Source organism: Caretta caretta, chromosome 28 (genome assembly GCF_965140235.1).
Source record: "Caretta caretta isolate rCarCar2 chromosome 28, rCarCar1.hap1, whole genome shotgun sequence".
Taxonomy (NCBI): Eukaryota; Metazoa; Chordata; order Testudines; family Cheloniidae; genus Caretta; species Caretta caretta.
Genome location: NC_134233.1, coordinates 1,187,505 through 1,208,506, shown reverse-complemented (window position 1 = coordinate 1,208,506; position 21,002 = coordinate 1,187,505). Strand labels below are relative to the sequence as shown.

General features: G+C 69.9%; 2 protein-coding genes across 3 annotated transcripts in view; both read right to left on the bottom strand.

Annotated features, from left to right (window-relative positions):
- Positions 1 to 1,161: 1,161 nt before the first annotated feature.
- PCOLCE (procollagen C-endopeptidase enhancer) lies at positions 1,162 to 9,045 on the bottom strand. 2 transcript variants are annotated; one of them, XM_075123872.1, is made up of 10 exons: positions 8,825 to 9,045; positions 6,498 to 6,606; positions 6,090 to 6,348; positions 5,089 to 5,169; positions 2,976 to 3,100; positions 2,646 to 2,782; positions 2,254 to 2,513; positions 1,850 to 1,921; positions 1,575 to 1,745; positions 1,162 to 1,442 (listed from the first exon to the last, which is right to left on the bottom strand). In XM_075123872.1, exons 1-10 carry the CDS (start codon positions 8,935 to 8,937, stop codon positions 1,288 to 1,290), a joined length of 1,482 nt encoding a protein of 493 aa, XP_074979973.1. In that variant the 5' UTR covers positions 8,938 to 9,045; the 3' UTR covers positions 1,162 to 1,287. The 2 variants fall into 2 exon arrangements, with proteins under 2 accessions (XP_074979973.1, XP_048689615.2); XM_048833658.2 differs by lacking the exon at positions 5,089 to 5,169.
- A 2,041-nt stretch (positions 9,046 to 11,086) lies between these two features.
- Positions 11,087 to 21,002, bottom strand: part of KIF1C (kinesin family member 1C) — a 37,061-nt gene continuing 27,145 nt past the window's right edge. Inside the window, exons 11-22 of the mRNA XM_048833979.2 lie at positions 20,887 to 20,965; positions 20,575 to 20,723; positions 20,088 to 20,251; positions 19,693 to 19,772; positions 19,289 to 19,364; positions 18,894 to 18,973; positions 18,702 to 18,796; positions 17,941 to 18,024; positions 16,287 to 16,467; positions 15,990 to 16,062; positions 14,755 to 15,357; positions 11,087 to 13,388 (exon numbers count right to left, since the gene is read on the bottom strand). Of these exons, the coding sequence (XP_048689936.2) occupies positions 12,669 to 13,388; positions 14,755 to 15,357; positions 15,990 to 16,062; positions 16,287 to 16,467; positions 17,941 to 18,024; positions 18,702 to 18,796; positions 18,894 to 18,973; positions 19,289 to 19,364; positions 19,693 to 19,772; positions 20,088 to 20,251; positions 20,575 to 20,723; positions 20,887 to 20,965 (2,384 nt within the window). The 3' untranslated portion in view covers positions 11,087 to 12,668. The remainder of the gene's footprint in view (positions 13,389 to 14,754; positions 15,358 to 15,989; positions 16,063 to 16,286; positions 16,468 to 17,940; positions 18,025 to 18,701; positions 18,797 to 18,893; positions 18,974 to 19,288; positions 19,365 to 19,692; positions 19,773 to 20,087; positions 20,252 to 20,574; positions 20,724 to 20,886; positions 20,966 to 21,002) is intronic.

The following is a 21,002-nucleotide window of genomic DNA, read 5'->3' as shown; positions in this document are numbered from 1 at the left end:
CCCTCTGGGTCAGGGCTGGGGCCCAGGGAGGAGGGTGAACTGCGGGCAGGGAAGCTCAGCAGCGCTGGTGTGGGGGGAGGGACATGGGCTGTGGGGGCTGTACACATGGGGGGCTGGGAGACAGAGCCCGGGGTTCCCCCACCCCAGGGTCCTCAGGCAGGGAGGTGTCTGTGTCACACAGAGGATGCGCCCCCCCCCCCCCAAAAGCTGTCCCGGCCCCAAGCCCTGACTTGGCCCTGCCCCTGCTTGGAGGCCCCAGGAGCGGAGTGAATCCAGAGTGACTCTGGAGCAAACCCCGAGCAGACCGGAACCAGGGGGAGTGGAAAGGGAGTTCTGCTCTGAAGTGACTCCGGATCCGAGCCAACCCTGCATGAAACGGAAACTAGAGCGAATCCGGAGCGAATCCATCCCTGGCCAGGCCCGTTTTCACCCCCCCACACTCGCTCCTCCACCATCCAGCCCCGTCCCCCACAAGTCCATTATCCCCGCCTGCCCCCCCAGCCGCCAACCCACTGAGAGCCGGACAGAGGGGGCCAGGCCCCCTGGAGCCGAGTCCGGGCCAAAGCCTGGGACGGCCACCAGGGGCCGCATGGAACCAGCTCCTCCCCCCCGCCCCTGAACCAAGAGGGAGCCACAGAGGGGCTGGGAGCCAGGACACCTGGGTTCTCTCCAGGCTCCAGGGGGGGAGTGAGGGGTGGTGGGTTAGAGCAGGGGGGCTGGGAGCCAGGACACCTGGGTTCTCTCCAGGCCCTGGGAGGGGAGCAGGGGCTGGTGGGTTAGAGCAGGGGGGCTGGGAGCCAGGACACCTGGGTTCTCTCCAGGCCCTGGGAGGGGAGCAGGGGCTGGTGGGTTAGAGCAGGGGGGCTGGGAGCCAGGACACCTGGGTTCTCTCCAGGCCCTGGGAGGGGAGCAGGGGCTGGTGGGTTAGAGCGGAGGTGGGGGCTGGGAGCCCGGACGCCTGGGTTCTCTCCCCGACTCTGGGAGGGCAGTGGAGGCTGGTGGGTTAGAGCAGGGAGGTGGGGGGGCAATGCCAGGGCTGGATCTCTGCCCTGGCCCGTGGGAGCTGCTCCATAGTGACCCGTGCTTGTGCGATTCGCACGGAGATTCTGCCGTGTGAAGGGGGGGGGCGTGACTCCGGGGTAACACACCGCAGGCGGAACGGCCGGTTTGCTCCTTTATTTGGATACACGGAGCCGGCCTCAGGGAGCTGGACCGGGTGGTGGTGGTGGGGGGAGACATGTCCCCCGCAGGTCAGACCCGACACCCCAAACCCCAGCCCCTCCGGGCTCAAGCGTTCCTCTTGGGCGCCCCCCCACACGGCCGCTTGCTGAGCGTGGTGAGGACCTGGTGCTGCTGCGGGCGATACGGGACCACGAAGCTTTCGGGGGGCAATTCACCGAGCCCCTCGGCGTCCACCCGGCCCATGAAGATGTAGCTGGAACCTGAGGGGGGAGGGGGAGAGACCGAGAGAATCAGGAGAGGTGGGAGACGCGGCCACCTCTGGGGCGGGGCGGCGGGTGACACGGGGACCCCTCGCCCGGCATGCGGCCACCTCTGGGGCAGGGCTCGCTCACCTTTCTTGAGGGCGGGGCACTGGCGGCAGGGGACCTCCAGGCGCAGGGTGGCCCCTTTCTCGGCCTGGGGCAGGCTCAGGGCTCCGGCCTTGTACGTGTTGAGGAGCGAGATGGTGGCTGTGACCCGGTTGCCGGCCCCTCGCACGACGGTTTTCACGGTGCCGGTGATAACTGTGAGACAGGGCACGGGGGCCAGGTGTGAGTTCTTTGGGGTGCTTGGCCCAGAGTCAGGGGAGCCCCCCCTTCCTCCCTCCCCGGACTCCTGGGTCCCTTACCGAAGTCATTGGCACAGAAGTGGCCCTGGAGACTTCCCGACCGGCGGCATTTCTGGGGGCACTGAACCTTGGCTGGAGGGAGATTGAAGGGGTTAGTGCTCAGCCTGGGGGGGCAGCTTCCCCCCAACCCACATACCCCCTCCCACAAATCACACAGCCCAGGGACCACACTGCCCAAACCTGCCACAACACAGCCTAGAATTACCATGGGGGGGGCTGCGGGTCGGGAGTGAGGGGCACCGGCTGGGCTGGGGGGAGCCCAGGGCTAGCAGGGGCTGCAAGTCGGGAGTGAGGGGCCCCAGTGGAGCTGGGGGGGCAGGGCTGGGCTGGCAGGGGGCTACGGGTCAGGAGTGAGGGGACCGGCTGGGCTGTGCATGGCCCGGGTTTGCACGGGCCCATCTTACCCGGCGTCTGGGCACTGGGCGGCTCGGCCTCGGGCGGGGCCCGGGTGGTGGGTTTGGGCTCGGGTTTCGGTTTCGGGGCGGACTTGGTGCCGGCCTGGCCCGGTTTGGAGCCGGGGAAGATCCCGGGGGCAGGTTTCAGGGCCTTGTCGGCCGCCTCGGCGGGACTCTTGACGGTGTAGGAGGCGGCGAAGCCGTCGGCCGTGACGCTGAGATCCGAGACGAACTGGACCAGGAGCTCGTTCCCCTCCGAGTAGATGGGGCTGCGGGGGAGACGGGTCAGAAAATCCCTCCTGCGCCGGGCGCCGGCCCCAGGGTGGGGCCCGGCTGGCTCGGAGGGGGGTGGGGGGGCGGGGAATGGGCCCCTCTGGGGGGGCGCCGGGGCGGGGGCTCACCCGGGGGCACGGTCCCCGCAGAACTTGCCAACGCGCCGGGAGTCGTCGGTGGCCCCCCCGTGGAAAACAGCCACGTAGTCGTAGCGACAGTAGGTGTCGTCCTCCACGTCGAACTTCCCGAAGGTCAGTTCCACCACCTGGGGGGGCGTGGCATGGAGTCAGCCCCGCCCCTCTGGTGCCTGCGCCCTGCCCACATTTCCCCTCCGCCCCGCCCCTGCGGAGCCTCAGCCCCGCCCCCTCAGCCCCTTCCCGCCACATGGACCCTCTGCATCCCCTGCCCCACCCACCACAGTGACACCCACCTCCCAGCCCCCCCGCCCCCCCCCGTACCTGGCCCGGGGGCGCGATGATGTGCCAGGAACAGCTGATCCCGGCCGGGTAGTTGCTCTCGGGCCAGTTCGGGGTCTTGAGGCTCCCCTGCGGCTTCTCCAGCTTCCCCCCACAGAACTGATGCTCTGCAAGACACGGGGGGCAGGTCAGCGAGGGGGAGACCCAGCGGGCACCTGTCCCGGCACCTCCCCCCCATGGGCAACCCCTGGGGGCAAAGGGGAGCGCGCCGGCTCAGAGCGGAGAGTGCAAAGAGAGGGGTGAGTGTGCACAGCAAGTGTGCGCGAGCGTGTGCTCACTGGCCGTGCAGGGTATCAGGGTGCACAGGAATTGTGCAAACAAGGGTGAGCTTGGGAGAATGCAGTCGTGCCGTACAGGGAAGCATGCAGACGAAGGAGCCTGCCTGGGCTGTGGGCGGAGACAGGGGTGTGCGCAGGGAAACGGGTGTGTAAGTGTGCAAACACAGGTGTGCACGCACGTGAAGGGCAAGGATACAGGTGAGTGTGCGCAGAGCAGTTTGCACATGAGCGTAAGAGTGAGTGGGCCTGAGGTGTGCACGGTACAGAAGCGTGCGCACGTGGACCTGAGTGTGCAAAGACGCAGGGCACCGTGCACGTGGAAGGCTGTGCCCCGGTGCGGTGCCCAGGAGCAGGTCTGTGCAAATCCCACCAAGCGTGTGAGGAAAGGGGCAAACGCACTGCCTGCCCGTGCAGCCCTCGCCGCGTATGTGTGCAATGGCAGGCGTGCAAACTCCTCCCTGCCTGCCCAACGGGGCCCAGGTCGCCGTGCGAACGTGCGGCCCCCCACCGGCCGTGCGAGGGGGCCAGGTGGAAAACTGGACCGGGGCGTGTGCGAACCGCCTGCCCATGTGCAAAGCCCCGGCAAGCGTGCAAAGCGCCCACCCATGCGGGGGCCGGCAAACAGGCACCTGCCCACGTGCAAACCCCTGCACTGCTGCCCCCCTGGCCCTTCTGGGTGTGAGCCCCCCCCCCTCGCTTCTGCATGAGGCACATGGGCCAGCTCCGCCCCCCCTCGGAGCCCCCCCGCCCATGCTCCGAGCCCCTCGTGGGCTGCGGCCAGCTCTGGGGCGGTGCGGGGCCACAGGGCCGACGTCCCACAGGTCCCGAAGCAGCCAGCGTCACCCTGCCCGGGCCCGTGTTTGCTCAGCCCACGGCTTTGGGGGCATTGGCCCTTGGTGGGGGGGGAAGGGGGGGGAGATGGGCAGCAGTGGGATAGGATGGGGGGGGGATGGGCAGTGGCGCCAGGAGTGGGGGAGGGGAGAGACGGCCTGGTAAAAACCAGCAATTTCCACGGATGCCGCGGTTGGTAATTACAGGCCGTGGGGGGAGCGGAGGGGGGGACCGACAGGCGGGGCAGAAGCAGGCGGCCGGGGGTGGGGGGGGTCTCACCCTGTCCAGCAGCCAAGCCCCCCTCCGCAGCCCCCACCGGACACAGCAATGGGACGGCGATGCGGGGGTCAGATCCCGGGCTGGGGGGAGAAGGCGGCTGGTTTGGGGGTGCACAGGATGGAGGGGGAACTCCCCCTCATCGTCACACCCCCGTCGGTGCAGGGCATTGTGGGTAACGTGCTCCCAGCATCCTCTCTGCCCTGGCGTCAGTGCAGGGCATTGTGGGTAACGATTACCCAGCATCCTCTCTGCCCCGGCGTCAGTGCAGGGCATTGTGGGTAACGATTACCCAGCATCCTCTCTGCCCCGGCATCAGTGCAGGGCATTGTGGGTAACGATTACCCAGCACCCTCTCTGCCCTGGCGTCAGTGCAGGGCATTGTGGGTAACGATTACCCAGCATCCTCTCTGCCCTGGCGTCAGTGCAGGGCATTGTGGGTAACGATTACCCAGCATCCTCTCTGCCCTGGCGTCAGTGCAGGGCATTGTGGGTAACGATTACCCAGCATCCTCTCTGCGCCTCCAGCCCCTTTGCCCCAGGCCGCGATCCGACCACAATGGCGCCCCCGGGGGGCAGAGTCGGGGCGGGACGGGCCACGGCTTCCCCCAGGGCTGGGGGGGCGGTCTCTGCGCCCCGCCCCAGCCCCCCGCCACCTGCAGGGAGCGCCATTGCCGGCGGGGGGAGAGGGCAGGCGGCCGGATACTCACCGTCCCAGTAATGCCAGGGCTCCCCGGCCAACCGGGAGTCTATATGGTTGGCGCCCCACTTCTGCCTTCCGCGCGGCCGGCCTGCAAAAGGTCCCGCAGGTTGGGATGGGTGGGGGGAGCCGCTGGGGGGCAGGCAAGGGCGGGGGGCCATGCAAGCCGGAGACACGGGGCGCAGGCACCGGGGGGTCACGACGGCCGGCGCGGAGCTGGCGTGGGAAACGATTTCCCAGCATCCTCTCTGCCCCGGTGTCGGCACAGGTGCATTGTGGGTAACGATTACCCAGCATCCACTCTGCCCCGGCGTCGGCGCAGGTGCATTGTGGGTAACAATTACCCAGCATCCTCTCTGCCCTGGCGTCGGCACAGGTGCATTGTGGGTAACGATTACCCAGCATCCACTCTGCCCCGGCGTCGGCGCAGGTGCATTGTGGGTAACAATTACCCAGCATCCTCTCTGCCCTGGCCTCGGTGCAGGTGCATTGTGGGTAACAATTACCCAGCATCCTCTCTGCCCTGGTGTCGGCACAGGTGCATTGTGGGTAACGATTACCCAGCATCCACTCTGCCCTGGCCTCAGCGCAGGTGCATTGTGGGTAACGATTACCCAGCATCCACTCTGCCCTGGCGTCGGCGCAGTTGCGTTGTGGGTAACGATTACCCAGCATCCTCTCTGCCCTGGCGTCGGCACAGGTGCATTGTGGGTAACGATTACCCAGCATCCTCTCTGCCCCGGCGTCAGTGCAGGTGCATTGTGGGTAACGATTACCCAGCATCCTCTCTGCCCTGGCGTCGGCACAGGTGCGTTGTGGGTAACGATTACCCAGCATCCTCTCTGCCCTGGCGTCGGCACAGGTGCGTTGTGGGTAACGATTCCCCAGCCTCCCCTGGGAGACCCAGCGGCCATGCACCCACGGCGGGGGGTCCCCCTGCAGCCAGCCTCCCCCCGGGGGGAGCATGCGGGAGCCCCCAGCCGGGGCGGGCGGGCCGCCGGGGGCTCTCACCGTTGACGTGGGGCAGGCCGGCGCTGAACCAGACCAGGAACCCGCGGCCCCCGGTGCCCTCGTCCGTCACCATGCGGAGCAGCATGTGGCGGCCGGTGGAGAGCAGGGCCCCCGGCCGGAAGGTGCCGCAGAAGCGGCCCAGGCTCTGGGCGCCGGCCGAGGGCCCGTTGAAGACCTCCAGCGAGTCGTAGCGGCAGCCGGGGTCCGGCTCCAGGTCGAAGACCCGGAAGGAGAGCATCACCACCTGGCCCTCGGGCACCTGCGGGGGAGAGGCCGCGGGTGAGCGGGGGGCCGGCTGGGGGGGGTGTCTGTGGCCGGGTGAGGGCTCAGACCCCCCCCCACCGCTGCCCCATGCCCCCACCCCGATCTCCCCACATCCCGCCCCGGCCCCGCCATCGCCCTCCGTACCGTGATGGTCCACGTGCAGGTCTTGCTGGGCGGGTAGTGGTTGGGGAACCCCTCGCTGGCGATGTACCCCGAGTCGCCCACGTGCTCCCCGCCGCACAGGAACACGGGCCTGGGAGAGACCCCCAGAGCCACAGTCACTCGGGGCCCCTCCCTCCCGGCCCGCAGCCCCCTGCTAGCCCTGGGCTCCCCCCAACCCTGCCGGTGCCCCTCACTCCCGACCCACAGCCCCCCACAGCCCCGCTGGTGCCCCTCACTCCCGACCCGCAGCCCCCTGCTAGCCCAGCCCTGGGCTCTCCCGGCCCTGCCGGTGCCCCTCCCTCCCGACCCGCAGCCCCTGCTAGCCCTGGGCTCCCCCCAGCCCTGCCGGTGCCCCTCACTCCCGGCCCGCAGCCCCCTGCTAGCCCTGGGCTCTCCCAGCCCTGCCGGTGCCCCTCACTCCCAGCCCGCAGCCCCTGCTAGCCCTGGGCTCCCCCCAGCCCTGCCGGTGCCCCTCCCTCCCGACCCACAGCCCCTGCTAGCCCTGGGCTCCCCCCAACCCTGCCGGTGCCCCTCACTCCCGACCCACAGCCCCCCACAGCCCTGCTGGTGCCCCTCCCTCCCGACCCGCAGCCCCTGCTAGCCCTGGGCTCCCCCCAGCCCTGCCGGTGCCCCTCACTCCCGACCCACAGCCCCCCACAGCCCTGATGGTGCCCCTCACTCCCGACCCACAGCCCCGCTGGTGCCCCTCACTCCCGACCCGCAGCCCCCTGCTAGCCCAGCCCTGGGCTCTCCCGGCCCTGCCGGTGCCCCTCCCTCCCGACCCGCAGCCCCTGCTAGCCCTGGGCTCCCCCCAGCCCTGCCGGTGCCCCTCCCTCCCGACCCGCAGCCCCTGCTAGCCCTGGGCTCCCCCCAGCCCTGCCGGTGCCCCTCACTCCCGGCCCGCAGCCCCCTGCTAGCCCTGGGCTCTCCCAGCCCTGCCGGTGCCCCTCACTCCCAGCCCGCAGCCCCTGCTAGCCCTGGGCTCCCCCCAGCCCTGCCGGTGCCCCTCCCTCCCGACCCACAGCCCCTGCTAGCCCTGGGCTCCCCCCAGCCCTGCTGGTGCCCCTCCCTCCCGGCCCACAGCCCCCTGCCAGCCCAGCCCTGGGCTCCCCCAGCCCTGACGGTGCCCCTCACTCCCGACCCGCAGCCCCCTGCTAGCCCGGCCCTGGGCTCCCCTCTGGCCCTGGGCCCCGGCGGGGCGTGGTGGAGGCAGCTGGTGTCAGCATCCAGGATCCAGCATCTGTTTGTCCTGGCCCAGGCGCCGGGGGCTGGGAGCGCAGCCAGGCCACGGGGAGGGGGGCCCGTCCTGCCTCGTGAGGCCTCCAGACCCGCTGGTGACCACCCAAGCAAGCGGCCCCAGGTCCCGGCCTGGTCCATGTGCCCCAGCATGGCCCGCCCCAGCCCCCAGCAGGGACCAGCGCCCCCCGGCCTGCCCCCCGCCGTCCCCCTGACGCTCAGCCCGGGCCGGGGCCCCAGCCTCGCCCACCCGTGTGTTGGGTCCCCGGAGTCGGCTCTGTCTGGCCTCTGACCCCCAGATTTGGTGACCATAAGAATCCGGTCTTCACCTCCCCCCACCTGTCCCTGGGGTCCCAGCCTGGCCCTTCCCCCCCCACCAAGCTGCTCCCCCCCCAGGAGAATTCAGAGAATCCAGAGATTTTGGCTCATCCCCGGCATCTGGCAGCTTCAGCTCCCATCGCTAAAACCTTCCAGATGTGCTGGAACTGGGCCTGTCCCGGCTCCCCCCGGCTCCCCCCGGCCCTGCCGGTGCCCCCCACTCCCGACCTGCAGCGCCCAGCTGGGGCAGGGATCAGGGGCTGGGATAGCTGGAGGGGCAGGGGGGAGCTGGGGGGCAGGGATCGGGGGCAGGGGGGAGCTGGGGGAGTCGTGGGGCAGGGGCAGTCGTGGGGCAGGGCTGGGGAAGCAAGGGAAGTTGTGGGGCAGGGATGGGGGTGGAGGGAGCTGGGGGGCAGGGGGAGTTGTGGCACAGGGGGATCGGGGGAGCTGGGGGAGTCATGGGGCAGGGATGTGGGGGCAGGAGAGATCTGGAGGAGTCAGGGGGCAGGGCTGGGAAGGCAGGGGGAGTTGTGGGGCAGGGATCGGGGCTGGGGGGCAGGGATGGGGCAGGGCTAGGGGGTAGCTGGGGGCAGGGGGAGTTGTGGGGCAGGGGATCAGGGGGAGCTGGAGGAGTCATGGGGTAGGGATCTGGGTCTGGGGGAGTTGTGGGGCAGGGATCGGGGCTGGGGGTCAGGGGAGCTGGGGGAGTCATGGGGCAGGGGGATTTGCGGGGCGGGGATGGGGGGCTGCGGTACCTCGTGGCGTTAGGGGCAGGGGCGGGGTTCGGGTCGCTCTGCCCCATGGCGCAGCCCCACAGCAGCAGCAGCAGCAGCGGCGGCAGCAGCAGCGGGCTCCTGGCCGGGCTCATGTTGGGGCTGGGTCCGGTTCGGGTCCGGTCCGGTCCGGTCTGGTCCCTGCGCGGACGGGCCGGGAAGCAGCGGGTCGGGCTCCGCGCAGCCTTAATGGGAAGGAGCTGGGGGGGAGGGGCGGGGGCGGGGACAGAGGATTCCCCGGGGGGAGGGGTCTGTGGGGGGAGGGGCTGGCTGGGGGATTCCCTGGGGGTGGGGCTTGTGGGGAGGGGTCCTTGGGGGGAGGGTCTGGCTGGGGGATTCCCTTGGGGAGGGGTCTGTGGGGCAGGGGTCTGTCTGGCAGATTTCCTGGGGGTGGGGCTTGTGGGAAGGGGTCTGTGGGGGGAGGGTCTGGCTGGGGGATTCCCTAGGGGAGGGGTCCTTGGGGGGAGGGGCTGACTGGGGGATTCCCTGGGGGAGGGGTCTGTGTGGGGAGGGGTCTTTGGGGGGAGGGGCTAGCTGGAGGATTCCCTGGGGGAGGGGTCTGTGGGGGGAGGCGCTGGCTGGGGGATTCCCTAGGGGAGGGGTCCTTGGGGGGAGGGGCTGACTGGAGGATTCCCTAGGGGAGGGGTCCTTGGGGGGAGGGGCTGGCTGGGGGATTCCCTGGGGGAGGGGTCTATGGGGGGCGGGGTCTGTGGGGCAGGGGTCTGTCTGGCAGATTCCCTGGGGGAGGGGCTTGTGGGAAGGGGTCTGTGGGGGAGGGGCTGGCTGGGGGATTCCCTGGGGGAGGGGTCTGTGAGGGGAGGGGCTGGCTGGGGGATTCCCTGGGGGCGGGGCCCATTCCCTCTCGGGCGGTGCTGACGTGGCGCGGGGGGGGCGACGGCCAATCATCGACCGGGGAGGTGGAAACGGCCCCGCGCGCTCGGGGAGGGGGAGGGGCGGGTGGCCCTGGGAGCCAATGGGGGGGGGCAGGGTCGGGCCAATGGGGACGCGGCGTGGGAGGGTCTACCAAATGAGGAGGGAGGGGCCCTGGGGGGTGGAGGGGTGTCTGGGGGGTTCCTAGGGCTCCATTAGGGGACCCTGGGGGGTGGGGCGTGTCTGGGGGGAGCTGGTCCATTGGGGGCCCTGGGGGGTGGAGAGGTGTCCGGGGGGAACTGGGGTGGGTTCCTGGGGGTCCATTGGGGGTGGAGGGGTGTGGGGGGGGAGCTGGGGTGGGTGCCTGGGGGTCCACTGGGAGGCCCTGGAGGGTGATTTACAGGGGTGGGGGAAGCTGGGGAAATCTCCCCTGGGGTGGGGGGAGGGCCCCCCAAAGTGGTACAGTTCTGGGGTCCCCTTGTCTGTCCCCTCCCCCAGCTACAGGGACCCCAGGACCCTAACGCTCAGCGACTGCCCTGAGCTGCAAACCTGGGGGGCTGGGGTGTAGTGGGGGGGCAATGGGCTGGGGAGGGAGCTATGGGGCAGGAAGGTTATGGGGGGTGGCTGAGGTCCTTGCTCTGACCCCCCCTTTCCCTCCCCACCCCCAATGTGGCACGAGGGGGTCACAGCCCCAAGGTGAGTGGTGGAAGAGAGGGGGCTGGCCCCACTGCCCCTGGGCAGCCTAAGGGGTCGTGTGCTGCAGGGAGTGGGGGGCGCTCTCCCCTGGTACTGCGGGGGGGGGATTCTTGTATAAATAGCTGCCCCCCTGCCCCCCAGAGCTGGCTGCAGCTTCCCGCTGGCCCCTCTTCCGCTCCTGCCCCCCAGCCTGGGCCCCGCCCCCGGCTCGGGGACAAGGCCGCGGTCCAGTGCCAGGATTCCTGTGGCAGGCAGTTCCCCAGGGCCCGCCCCAGCCAGGCCCAGTTCTGGCCGCTGCAGCCACGAAGCCGGCGGCCCATGGGGCTGAGTCACAAGGCGTGAACACCCCCTTTCCTGCCCCCCAGCCCCACGGGGAGCGCGGCTGGGCCCGGCCGGAGAACAAACAGCCGGCGGCGAGGGGCTTTCATGGCAGAGCCAAGCGCTGCTGGGCATGAAGCCGTGACCCTGGGCAACCTGCCTGCCCAGCCGGGCCGCGCTCTGCCCACGGGGGCGGGGGGGTGAAGTGAGGACAGAGGCAGGGAAACCGAGGCAGAGGCCCTCGCTGCTGCTAGCCCAGTCCCGGGCCCCCCCAGCTCTGCCGGTGCCCCTCACTCCCGACCCCCAGCCCCTGCTAGCCCAGCCCTGCCCCCCCCGAAGGACTCGGGTTCACGACACAGAGGCAGTTTACACGTTTAATACGGGGGGGGACAGCACAATATAATTCCTGGGCCTGCCCCCCCCCCCAAGAATAAATCCAACCACAGAGAACGGAGGGGGGTGAAGAAACACAACACACACAGGCCACAACTTCTCCTGGGGGGTGGGGGAGTGTTCTGGGCTCTAGGGGGTCATGCTGCTGAGTTGGGGGGGCTGAGTTGTGGGGGGGGGTCCTGAAGGCAGTGAATGTCTTGGTGTGTGGGCTTCAGCACCTGGGGGGGGCAGGGCTTGTCCCTCTCTGCCCTTGCCCCCCCCCTTGCGGGGAGGGGGGACCTCAAAGCTAGGGGGCACTGGAGGCTTTGGAAATCAGCCAGGCCTTTGCTGAGGCCAGGGGGGCAGGATTGGGGGACAGCTGTGAACCCCCCCCCCACCCACTTAAAGGCTCAGGACCCATCTAGACACCAGCCCCCCAACCACAGCCAGGGAAATGCAAGTCCTGGGGCCCACCAGCCCCCACTCCCCTCCCAGAGCCAGGGAGAGAACCCAGGAGTCCTGGCTCCCAGCCCCACCCCCACTCTCTAGCACCCACTCCCCTCCCAGAGCCTGGGAGAGAACCCAGGAGTCCTGGCTCCCCCTGCAGCCCCAGTCCCACATCTGGCCCTACTCCCGTGGCTTCCTTTACCCCTCCATAGTTCTGGCTTGTAGGGGAGCCCCATGCCCTGCAGCCCCCTCCAGCAGCAGCTGTATGGGGTGGGGTGGCCAAGACAAGCCCCCCCCCCCAAGGGTGCGACAAGGAAGGGGGGGTTTACAATTAACCTGATTGTCCTTGGGTGAGCAGAGCCCAAGGTGGGCGACGCACCCCCGGGGGGGGCCTTTGGGACCAGGGGTCTCCCCACTCTTCCCAGCACCAGCACCCAGAGACCCCTGGGGGCATGGGGCCAAGCCGGCTGGCTCCCGGGGGAGTTTCCCGCCCATCCCCAGAATGGGAGCTCCCACAGTCCTCTGCGGCTCACCCGCCCCATCCCCACTTCCCACAATCCTCTGCAACTTGTCCCCTGGCTCCATTTCCCATGATCCTCTGCAACCCACCCTGCTTTCTCACAATCCTCCACTCCCCGCTTTTCCCCATGATCCTCTGCGGTTCACCCTGATTTCCCCATGATCCTCCACTCTGCAATTTTCCCATGAGCCCCCATGGCTTGCCATGATCCTCCACTCCCTGATTTTCCCCATGATCCAACATGGCTCACCCTAATGTCCCATGATCCTCTGCAGTTCACCCTGATTTCCCATGATCCTCTACTCCGCAATCGCCCCAGGATCCAACGTGGCTCACCGTAACGTCCCGTGATCCTCTGCAGCGCCGCACTTACTCCCCCCTGCAACTTTCCCATGACCCTCGGCGGCCCGCCCCCATTTCCCATGATCCTCCACTCCCTGATTTTCCCACGAGCCCCCGTGCAGCGCCGCCGTCGCCCCCTGGCTTCCCCACACTCCGCTGCGGCTCGTCTCACGTTCCCATGGTCCTCTGCAGCTTGGCTGCCGTCTCTGGCATTCCCCATGACCCTCCACGCCAGAGGCGGCCCCCCCGGGGGGGCGGCGGTTACACCGGGGTCTCCTGGTCCTGCAGCTCGGGGGCCGAGTGCTGCCGGCGCATGCGGGGCGGGGTGGCGTGGGGCGGGCGGGGGCCCAGGTAGGGGCGGTGCTGCGGGTAAGGCTGGCGGTGCTGCGGGTAATAGTTGTGCTTGCGGGACTGGTAGTGCTCCGGGGCGCCGGGGCGGGAGGGCTTGGCCCGGCTCCCCCCGTCCAGGGAGTTGCGCCGGTGGGGACGCTGGGCCGGCTGCTGGCTGCAGTGTTTGTGCTGGGGGCCGCCGGGGCGCCGGGGCGACCCCGGGGCTGGCTCCTGCCCCAGGCCGTCGCCCTCCGGCTCCGGCTCCTCGCCACCGGCCACCATGAAGGCGGTGTTGGGGCCCCAGGAGTAGCGGTGCTGGGGGTTGCTCTTAAAGGGGAAACGCAGCTTGCAGTCCTGGGGGGGCACGAACTTGCCGGGGGCGTGGGGCTGGCGCCGGAGGCCCTTGCCGAGCTGCTGCTGGTTCTGGAGCCGGGCCTGCTCCTGCTTCAGCCAGCGGAGGCGGCCGCGCCGGAAAGCCGGGTCCTGCTCCATCAGCCGGCACACCCGCGCGTAGCTCCGCTCCGGCTCCTCCCGGGCGCACAGGGACTCCGGGCTCCCCGCCCGGTCCCGGGACCCCGCCTCATCCGCCAGCCCCGCCTCGAACAGCGGGGAGCTCCAGTCGTTCTCCAGGTCCTCGTCCACCCCGTCCTCCTGCCGGCACACGGGGGAGGTGTTAGGGGGCAAGATGCCCGAGTTCCGCCTCCGGAGCAGAGAGCTGGGGAACTAGGGTGGGGGGGGGAGCCAGGACTCCTGGGTTCTCTCCCCGGCTCTGGGAGGGGAGCGGGTGGGTTAGAGCAAGGGGGGCTGGGAGCCAGGCCCCGAGTCCCTTCCACTGCTGGGCAGGAGGCTGGGGGGGTGGGGGCCTGTCCCTTGGCATACGACACTGCTGCATTGTGCATGTACAGCGCCTGACACAATGCGGTGCTGGGCCGGTGCCCCTCACACCAGACCCGCAGCCCCCTGCTCCTGCAGACGAGTCTGAAACTGGACCCAGCTGAGCCCAAGGCAGTGCACAGACGTGACGCTTGGGCTCCACCTGCTGGTGAGAAGTGGCCAGTACACAGCAAAGCCAGGACTCCTGGGTTCGCTGCCCGGCCCTAGGAGAGCAGCGGGCTCTGGTGGGTCAGAGCAGGGGGGCTGGGAGCCAGGACTCCTGGGTTCGCTGCCCGGCCCTAGGAGAGCAGCGGGCTCTGGTGGGTCAGAGCAGGGGGGCTGGGAGCCAGGACTCCTGGGTTTGCTCCCCGGCTCTGGGAGCGGAGAGGAGTGGGGTCTGGTGGGTGAGAGCAGGGAAGGCTGGGAGCCCGGATGCCTGGGTTCTGTCCCCGGCTCTGGGAGGGGAGGGGAGGGGGGGTTGGTGGGTGAGAGCAGGGGGGGCTGGGAGCCCGGACGCCTGGGTTCTGTCCCCAGCTCTGGGAGGGGAGGGGAGGGGGGGTTGGTGGGTGAGAGCAGGGGGGCTGGGAGCCAGGACGCCTGGGTTCGCTCCCCAGCTCTGGGAGCGGAGAGGAGTGGGGTCTGGTAGGTGAGAGCAGGGAAGGCTGGGAGCCCGGACGCCTGGGTTCTGTGCCCGGCTCTGGGAGGGGAGGGGAGGGGGGGTTGGTGGGTGAGAGCAGGGGGGGCTGGGAGCCAGGACGCCTGGGTTCGCTCCCCAGCTCTGGGAGCGGAGAGGAGTGGGGTCTGGTAGGTGAGAGCAGGGAAGGCTGGGAGCCCGGATGCCTGGGTTGTGTCCCCGGCTCTGGGAGGGGAGGGGAGGGGAGAGGGGGTTGGTGGGTGAGAGCAGGGGGGGCTGGGAGCCAGGACTCCTGGGTTCTCTCCCCGGCCCTAGGAGAGCAGCGGGATCTGGTGGGTCAGAACAGGGGGGCTGGGAGCCAGGACTCCTGGGTTCACTCCCCGGCTCTGGGAGGGTGGTCGGTCAGAGCAGGGGAGTCTGGGAGCCAGGACTCCCAGGGCCGGGGAGCGAACCCAGGAGGGGAGTGGGGGCTGGCGGGTCGCAGCCCGGATGCCTGGGTTCTCCGCTCACCTGGGCGATGGGGATGACCCTCTCCATCTTCACCATGCGGTGGCGCAGGGCCCGGATCTCCTCGTCCTTCATGTTGTTCTGGATCTTGACCTCCTGCAGGATGTCGGTCAGCTTGTCGATGTGGGCCCGCAGGTCGTCCACCGCCGGGTTGGCGCCCCCGCCGCCGCGGCCCTCCGGCTCCTCGCCCCCGCCCACGGTGTCCCAGACGTCCCGGGCCACGGCCCGCCAGCTCTCCTTCTCGTTGGGGTCGCGTTTCCCGTAGAGCCGGCACAGCTCCTTCATCTTCACGATGCTCATGGCCTCGATCTCCTGCCGGGCCTGGCGGAAATCGTTCAGCGCCACCTCGTAGCAGATCTCCTTCACCGCCTGCATCTTCAGGTCGGCCAGGGTGACCCAGCGGGGGTCCTTGCCCAGGCGCCGGCGCTGGGGGATCTGGTAGACCCGGAGCGGCTCCCGCCGCTTGCCGCTGCTGGGCACACCACAGCGCTTCACGATGCTCTGCACGTTGGTGGCCGGCAGCTTCTGCCGCAGCGAGGAGATGAGCCGCCAGCTCTCCTCGCACGAGCGCTTGTCCGAGTCGTCCCCGCTGTCTGAGTCCGCGTACTGCCGGGATGGGGAGAGACGGGGTCAGCACCGCCGGCCGGCACCCCCGAGCCGGCTCCGCGGCTCCCTCCCCGGCCCCTCCCAGCCCTTCCTCGCACGAGCGCCCCTCGCACGAGCGCTTGTCCGAGTCGTCCCCACTGTGCGCGTACTGCCGGGATGGGGAGAGACGGGGTCAGCACCGCCGGCCGGCACCCCCGAGCCGGCTCCGCGGCTCCCTCCCCGGCCCCTCTCAGCCCCTCCTCACACGAGTGCCCCTCGCACGAGCGCTTGTCCGAGTCGTCCCCGCTGTGCGCGTACTGCCGGGATGGGGAGAGACGGGGTCAGCACCGCCGGCCGGCCGGCACCCCCGTCCCCGCTCTGTGCCCCGTATTCTAGCCTCACGCCCCTGACCGGCTTGTCTATACCCACGTCCAGGGGGCATGGGTGAAAGACACAAGACGGGGGGGTCAGAATGGCCCCCCTCATCCCCAGCCTGTCCAGCCCAATCGCCCCCACCTCGCTCTGCCCCCCCCCAGGAAATCTGAGACCGCCCCCGTTTGCTCGCCCCTCCCCTTCCGCTGCCTCCTGCCTGCCTGAGCTCCCTGCCCCCCAAATCCAGCCCCCTCAGCCCACTGCCCCCCCCGCCCCCTTACCAGCCTCTGCTGCTCCAGGAGCAGATCGGCCTCCTCCTTCTCCCGGCGGTACTGGTTCTCCAGGTCCTGGAGCCTGGGGTGGGAGACGCCGTGAGACTGGGGCAGCCCCCTCGACCCCCACCTGGGGACAAGCCCCCCGCACCAGAACCCCCCGGGGCGGGGCAGGGGGACGCCCCACTCCCCAGGCCCAAAATCCCCCTGGGCGGGGCAGCCCATCCTCCCAATCCCAGAAGGCCCTGGGGGTCTCTCGGGCATTCCCGCCGTGTGCTCTGGGAGCCGGGGGGCCCGGGCCCCCACCTCTTCTCCATCTCCAGCTTGATGTCGATGCCCTGCTCCTGCAGCAGCTCGCGCTGGGCGAAGTTCCAGTCGACGGGCTCGGCGGGGGGCTCGGCGGGGGCGCTGCGTTCCCGCTCCAGCCGCGCCTGCTCCGGGTGGTTGAAGCGGAAAACGTGGTTCTTGCCCATCACGATGCGGTTACCTGAGCGGGAGGGGGCAGATGCAGGGATCGAACCCAGGAGTCCTGGCACCTCCTCCAGCCCCCCAGCCTCCACTCCCCTCCCGAGCTGGGGAGAGAACCCAGGAGTCCCGGCTCCCAGCCCCCCCTGCTCTCACCCACCAGCCCCTACTCCCCTCCCAGAGCCGGGGAGAGAACCCAGGAGTCCCGGCTCCCAGCCCCCCCTGCTCTCACCCACCAGCCCCTACACTCCCCTCCCAGAGCCGGGGAGAGAACCCAGGAGTCCCGGCTCCCAGCCCCCCCTGCTCTCACCCACCAGCCCCTACTCCCCTCCCAGAGCCAGGGAGAGAACCCAGGAGTCCTGGCACCTCCTCCAGCCCCCCAGCCTCCACTCCCCTCCTGAGCTGGGGAGAGAACCCAGGAGTCCCGGCTCCCAGCCCCCCCTGCTCTCACCCACCAGCCCCTACTCCCCTCCCAGAGCCGGGGAGAGAACCCAGGAGTCCTGGCTCCCAGCCCCCCCTGCTCTCACCCACCAGCCCCTACTCCCCTCCCAGAGCCGGGGAGAGAACCCAGGACTCCCGGCTCCCAGCCCCCCCACTCTCACCCACCAGCCCCTACTCCCCTCCCAGAGCCGGGGAGAGAACCCAGGAGTCCCGGCTCCCAGCCCCCCCGCTCTCACCCACCAGCCCCTACTCCCCTCCCAGAGCCGGGGAGAGAACCCAGGAGTCCTGGCCCCCAGCCCTCCCTGCTCTAACCCACCAGCCCCCATGCGCCTCCCAGAGCCGGGGAGAGAACCCAGGAGTCCTGGCTCCCAGCCCCCCCACTCTCACCCACCAGCCCCCACGCGCCTCCCAGAGCCGGGGAGAGAACCCAGGAGTCCTGGCTCCCAGCCCCCCCACTCTCACCCACCAGCCCCCACGCGCCTCCCAGAGCCGGGGAGAGAACCCAGGAGTCCCGGCTCCCAGCCCCCCCACTCTCACCCACCAGCCCCTACTCCCCTCCCAGAGCCGGGGAGAGAACCCAGGAGTCCTGGCTCCCAGTCCCCCGGCTCTCACCCACCAGCCCCCACGCGCCTCCCAGAGCCGGGGAGAGAACCCAGGAGTCCTGGCTCCCAGCCCCCCCGCTCTCACCCACCAGCCCCCACTCCCCTCCCAGAGCCGGCGAGAGAACCCAGGAGTCCTGGCTCCCAGCCCCCCCGCTCTAACCCACCAGCCCCCACTCCCCTCCCAGAGCCGGGGAGAGAACCCACGAGTCCTGGCTCCCAGCCCCCCCGCTCTCACCCATCAGCCCCCACTCGCCTCCCAGAGCCGGCGAGAGAACCCAGGAGTCCTGGCTCCCAGCCCCCCCTGCTCTAACCCACCAGCCCCCACTCCCCTCCCAGAGCCGGGGAGAGAACCCAGGAGTCCTGGCTCCCAGCCCCCCCGCTCTCACCCATCAGCCCCCACTCGCCTCCCAGAGCCGGGGAGAGAACCCAGGCGTCTGAGGAGCTGCCCCTACCTGACCTCAGGACCAGCGGCTCCGTCACCTGCTTCCCGTTGACGTAGGTCTCAGCCCCCTCGCACGGCTCCAGCGTGACAATGGCTGTGGGGAGAGGGAGCCCCCATGAGACATGCCCGTGGAGGCAGGCAGTGGGGGTCCCAGTCCCACGGAAAGGGTGGATTGGAGGTGAGTGCCAGGCGTGGGGTGGGGGGACTCCTGGCACACGGCTTGTGGGAGGGATGATTGCCCCGCGCCGTGGGGCTGGCTGTTGGGGAGTGGGAGTGCAGGGGGGACGACCCACGGACACCGGCGGCGGGGGGCGTGTGCGGGGGGCACCAGCGATCCGTACCTGGGTGGCTCCGCGTCTCGGCCGCCTCCCGCCAGCACAAAAGAGGGGGAAAGAAGCGTTAGGGTCAGTGCGGTCCTGGTCTGGGTCCGCAAGAGACTCCCCCCGCCCCCCCCTTTGTGGGGCAGGGGAGGGGGGAGCCCAGCTGAGGGAGCGTCCTGCCCCCGAGGACCCCACTGTGCCGAAGCGGGAACGTTCTCAATGGTTTTGTCTGAGTACCGCGTGCGTGCCTCAGTTTCCCCACGTATCTCCGGGGTGGGATTGGCGCTGGGCAGGTGTGACGGCGACGGGATACCGGGGTGCAGAGCCCGGCCCCCACTTTGTAGCCTGGCGGGGGGGTCGGGAACAAAACGCCCAGGTGACCAGTTTGCCCAGGGGAGAGACGAAGCCTGGGGGTGCTGGCTGGGGACTTGGGGGGCCCCCCCATTGCTACCTTCCCCGGCGGGGCCGGTGCGGCTCCGGAAAAGGCAATGCTGCTCGTTGATGAACTGCCCCGTCAGCTTGATGTCGACGTCCACCTGGCCCACCCTGCGGGGAGACGGGGGGGGAGGTGAGAGGGGGGCAGGGCAGGACGCCCCAAACCTGGCTCCCACCCCCCCCCGCGGTACCCCAGCCCGCCCCGCACCTGGTCACGCCGTCCTTGATGTGGTATAGTAGACACTCCGACATGAGCGGGTCCTCGTTCAGGTTCACCAGGTGCGGGGTCTGCAGAGGGGGAGCCGGTCAGCGGGGGGGGCAGGGCTTTGGGGGGCCCGGCCCGCCCCCCCCCCCCCACCACCACGGAGGATTCTGGGATGGAGGGGCCCAGCCCCCCACAGGATTCGGGGACTGACGAGAGTTGGGTGCAGAGAGGGATGGGGGGTAATTACAGAGGGAAAAGTTGGGGAGCGGGTGGTTCTGTGGGGTGCCCGGCACCGACCCCGATCTCGGTTGGGCTCTGCGCAGGGCTGGACGGACGTCGCCTGTCTGTGGTGTCACCCCATCGCTGCCCGATGAGCCCCCCAGCCCCACGCCACTTGCCTTTTTCGGGGAGAAGACCCCCACCGTGCCACCGTCTTCCCGCACGGCCACGCCCATCTCGGCCAGGAGCGCCTCCCTGCGGCGAGAGACCCACGTCACTGCCCCGTGCGCCCCCCAAACTTCCACCAAGATGCGGCCACCTCTGGGGCGGGGCGGCTCATTATCCGGGGACCCCTCGCCCGGGGCCGAGATGCGCCCACCTCTGGGGCGGGGCGGGGGGTGACACAGGGACCCCTCGCCCGGGGCCGAGAAGCGCCCACCTCTGGGGCGGGGTGGGGGGTGACACAGGGACCCCTCGCCCGGGGCCGAGATGCGCCCACCTCTGGGGCGGGGGGTGACACAGGGACCCCTCACCCGGGGCCAAGATGCGCCCACCTCTGGGCGAGGTCAGTCCCAGCGCTCACCTCTCCATCCGAAGGGCCTCGGTTTTCCGCAGCTTCTCCTCCCATGTCTCGTTCAGCTCCGCGATGATTTTCTCCGTCTCCTGCGCAGGCCGAAGGAGAGTTGGGCTCAGGTCACCCCCAGCACAGGGGGGCCCCGTCTCTCCTCACCCCGATGAGCCAGGTCCCTGCACCCCTCACCTGCCCCACCCTGCCCAGAGCAGGAGACTGGGGTGTTCGTGGGGAGACTGCCTGACATGCCAGGGCGGGGGGGCTGGGAGCCAGGACTCCTGGGTTCTCTTCCGGCTCTGGTGCAAACTGAGCTAGAGAAAGGGGGCTGGCCGCTGGAGGGCAGGCTGTGGGATCTGGGGGGCTGGTGGGGGAATTGTTCAAGGTTGGGGGGCAGTTATATCCCCTACCTGCAGCCTCTCCATAGCCTCCTCTGTGCAGATGACCTGCTCCTCCAGGGTGGGGAAGGGCTCGGACCCCCCGTTGAGGGGGGCGGGGGACTGGGGCTCGGCCGCGGGGTCGTAGGGCAGTGCGGGAGCAGGGGGGTGGCTGTCGGGCTCCTCCCGCTTCAAGCCTGGAACGAAGCATTGGGGGGTTTGAGGGGCTGGTCACGCCCCCAGCTCCTCCTGTGCCCCCTCCCACGTCCACTTCCCCTGGACCACCCCCATGTAACCCACGGCCTTGGCCTGCCCTGTCCCCATGCCCAGAGCGCTGCCCAAATGGGGTTGGGGTTGGGGGGGGCAGACCCCATTTTAAAAACAGAGCCCCCTTTCCCCACCCACTCCCTCTCCCCCATTCCAGCCACCAGCGTTTAGTGGGGGAACCCTGTCCATCCCCTCCCACCAAATCCCCTTAACTCTGCCCCCATGCATGTGTGCTGGGGGCGGGGGCACTCACCGCCGGGGAGGGGGGCGTCGGAGAGGCCCTGGGCGAAGAGCAGCTCCCTGAGCCGGGCCACCTCCTCCTTCAGCTCCCGGATGAGCCGGGCATTGGGGTCCTCGTTGATCACCGCGTTGCACCGAATCTGCTTGGTGCGGTCCGCGTAGCTAGGGGGGGCCGGGGGGGGGGGGTGTCGTCAGCGTCCCTGGACGAGAGAGAGCAGCCCTGCCCCCCTGCATGCGCCCAGCCCCCGCCCCACATCCCCACCCCTTTCCATCCATCCATCCTCCCTCAGACACACGCACCAGCCCCCCACCCCTTGGGGCTCACCGGAGGGTGCTGAGCGTCTCCTCGTAGCTGATGTCGGCTGGGCTCAGGGCGGCGATCATGGCCGTGCGGGAGTTACCGCCTGCGGGGGGGGAGGGAAGGTTAATTAGCCGGGGGGG

Bases quoted from the DNA above. Each gene is read 5' to 3' on its own strand.
- PCOLCE (XM_075123872.1), bottom strand. From the start codon at position 8,937: ATGAGCCCGGCCAGGAGCCCGCTGCTGCTGCCGCCGCTGCTGCTGCTG. The intron at 2,783-2,975 runs GTACGGGGGGGG...ACGCCCCCCCAG, and splicing joins TCATCGCGCCCCCGGGCCAG to GTGGTGGAACTGACCTTCGG. The intron at 1,443-1,574 runs GTGAGCGAGCCC...CTCCCCCCTCAG, and splicing joins GTGCCCCGCCCTCAAGAAAG to GTTCCAGCTACATCTTCATG.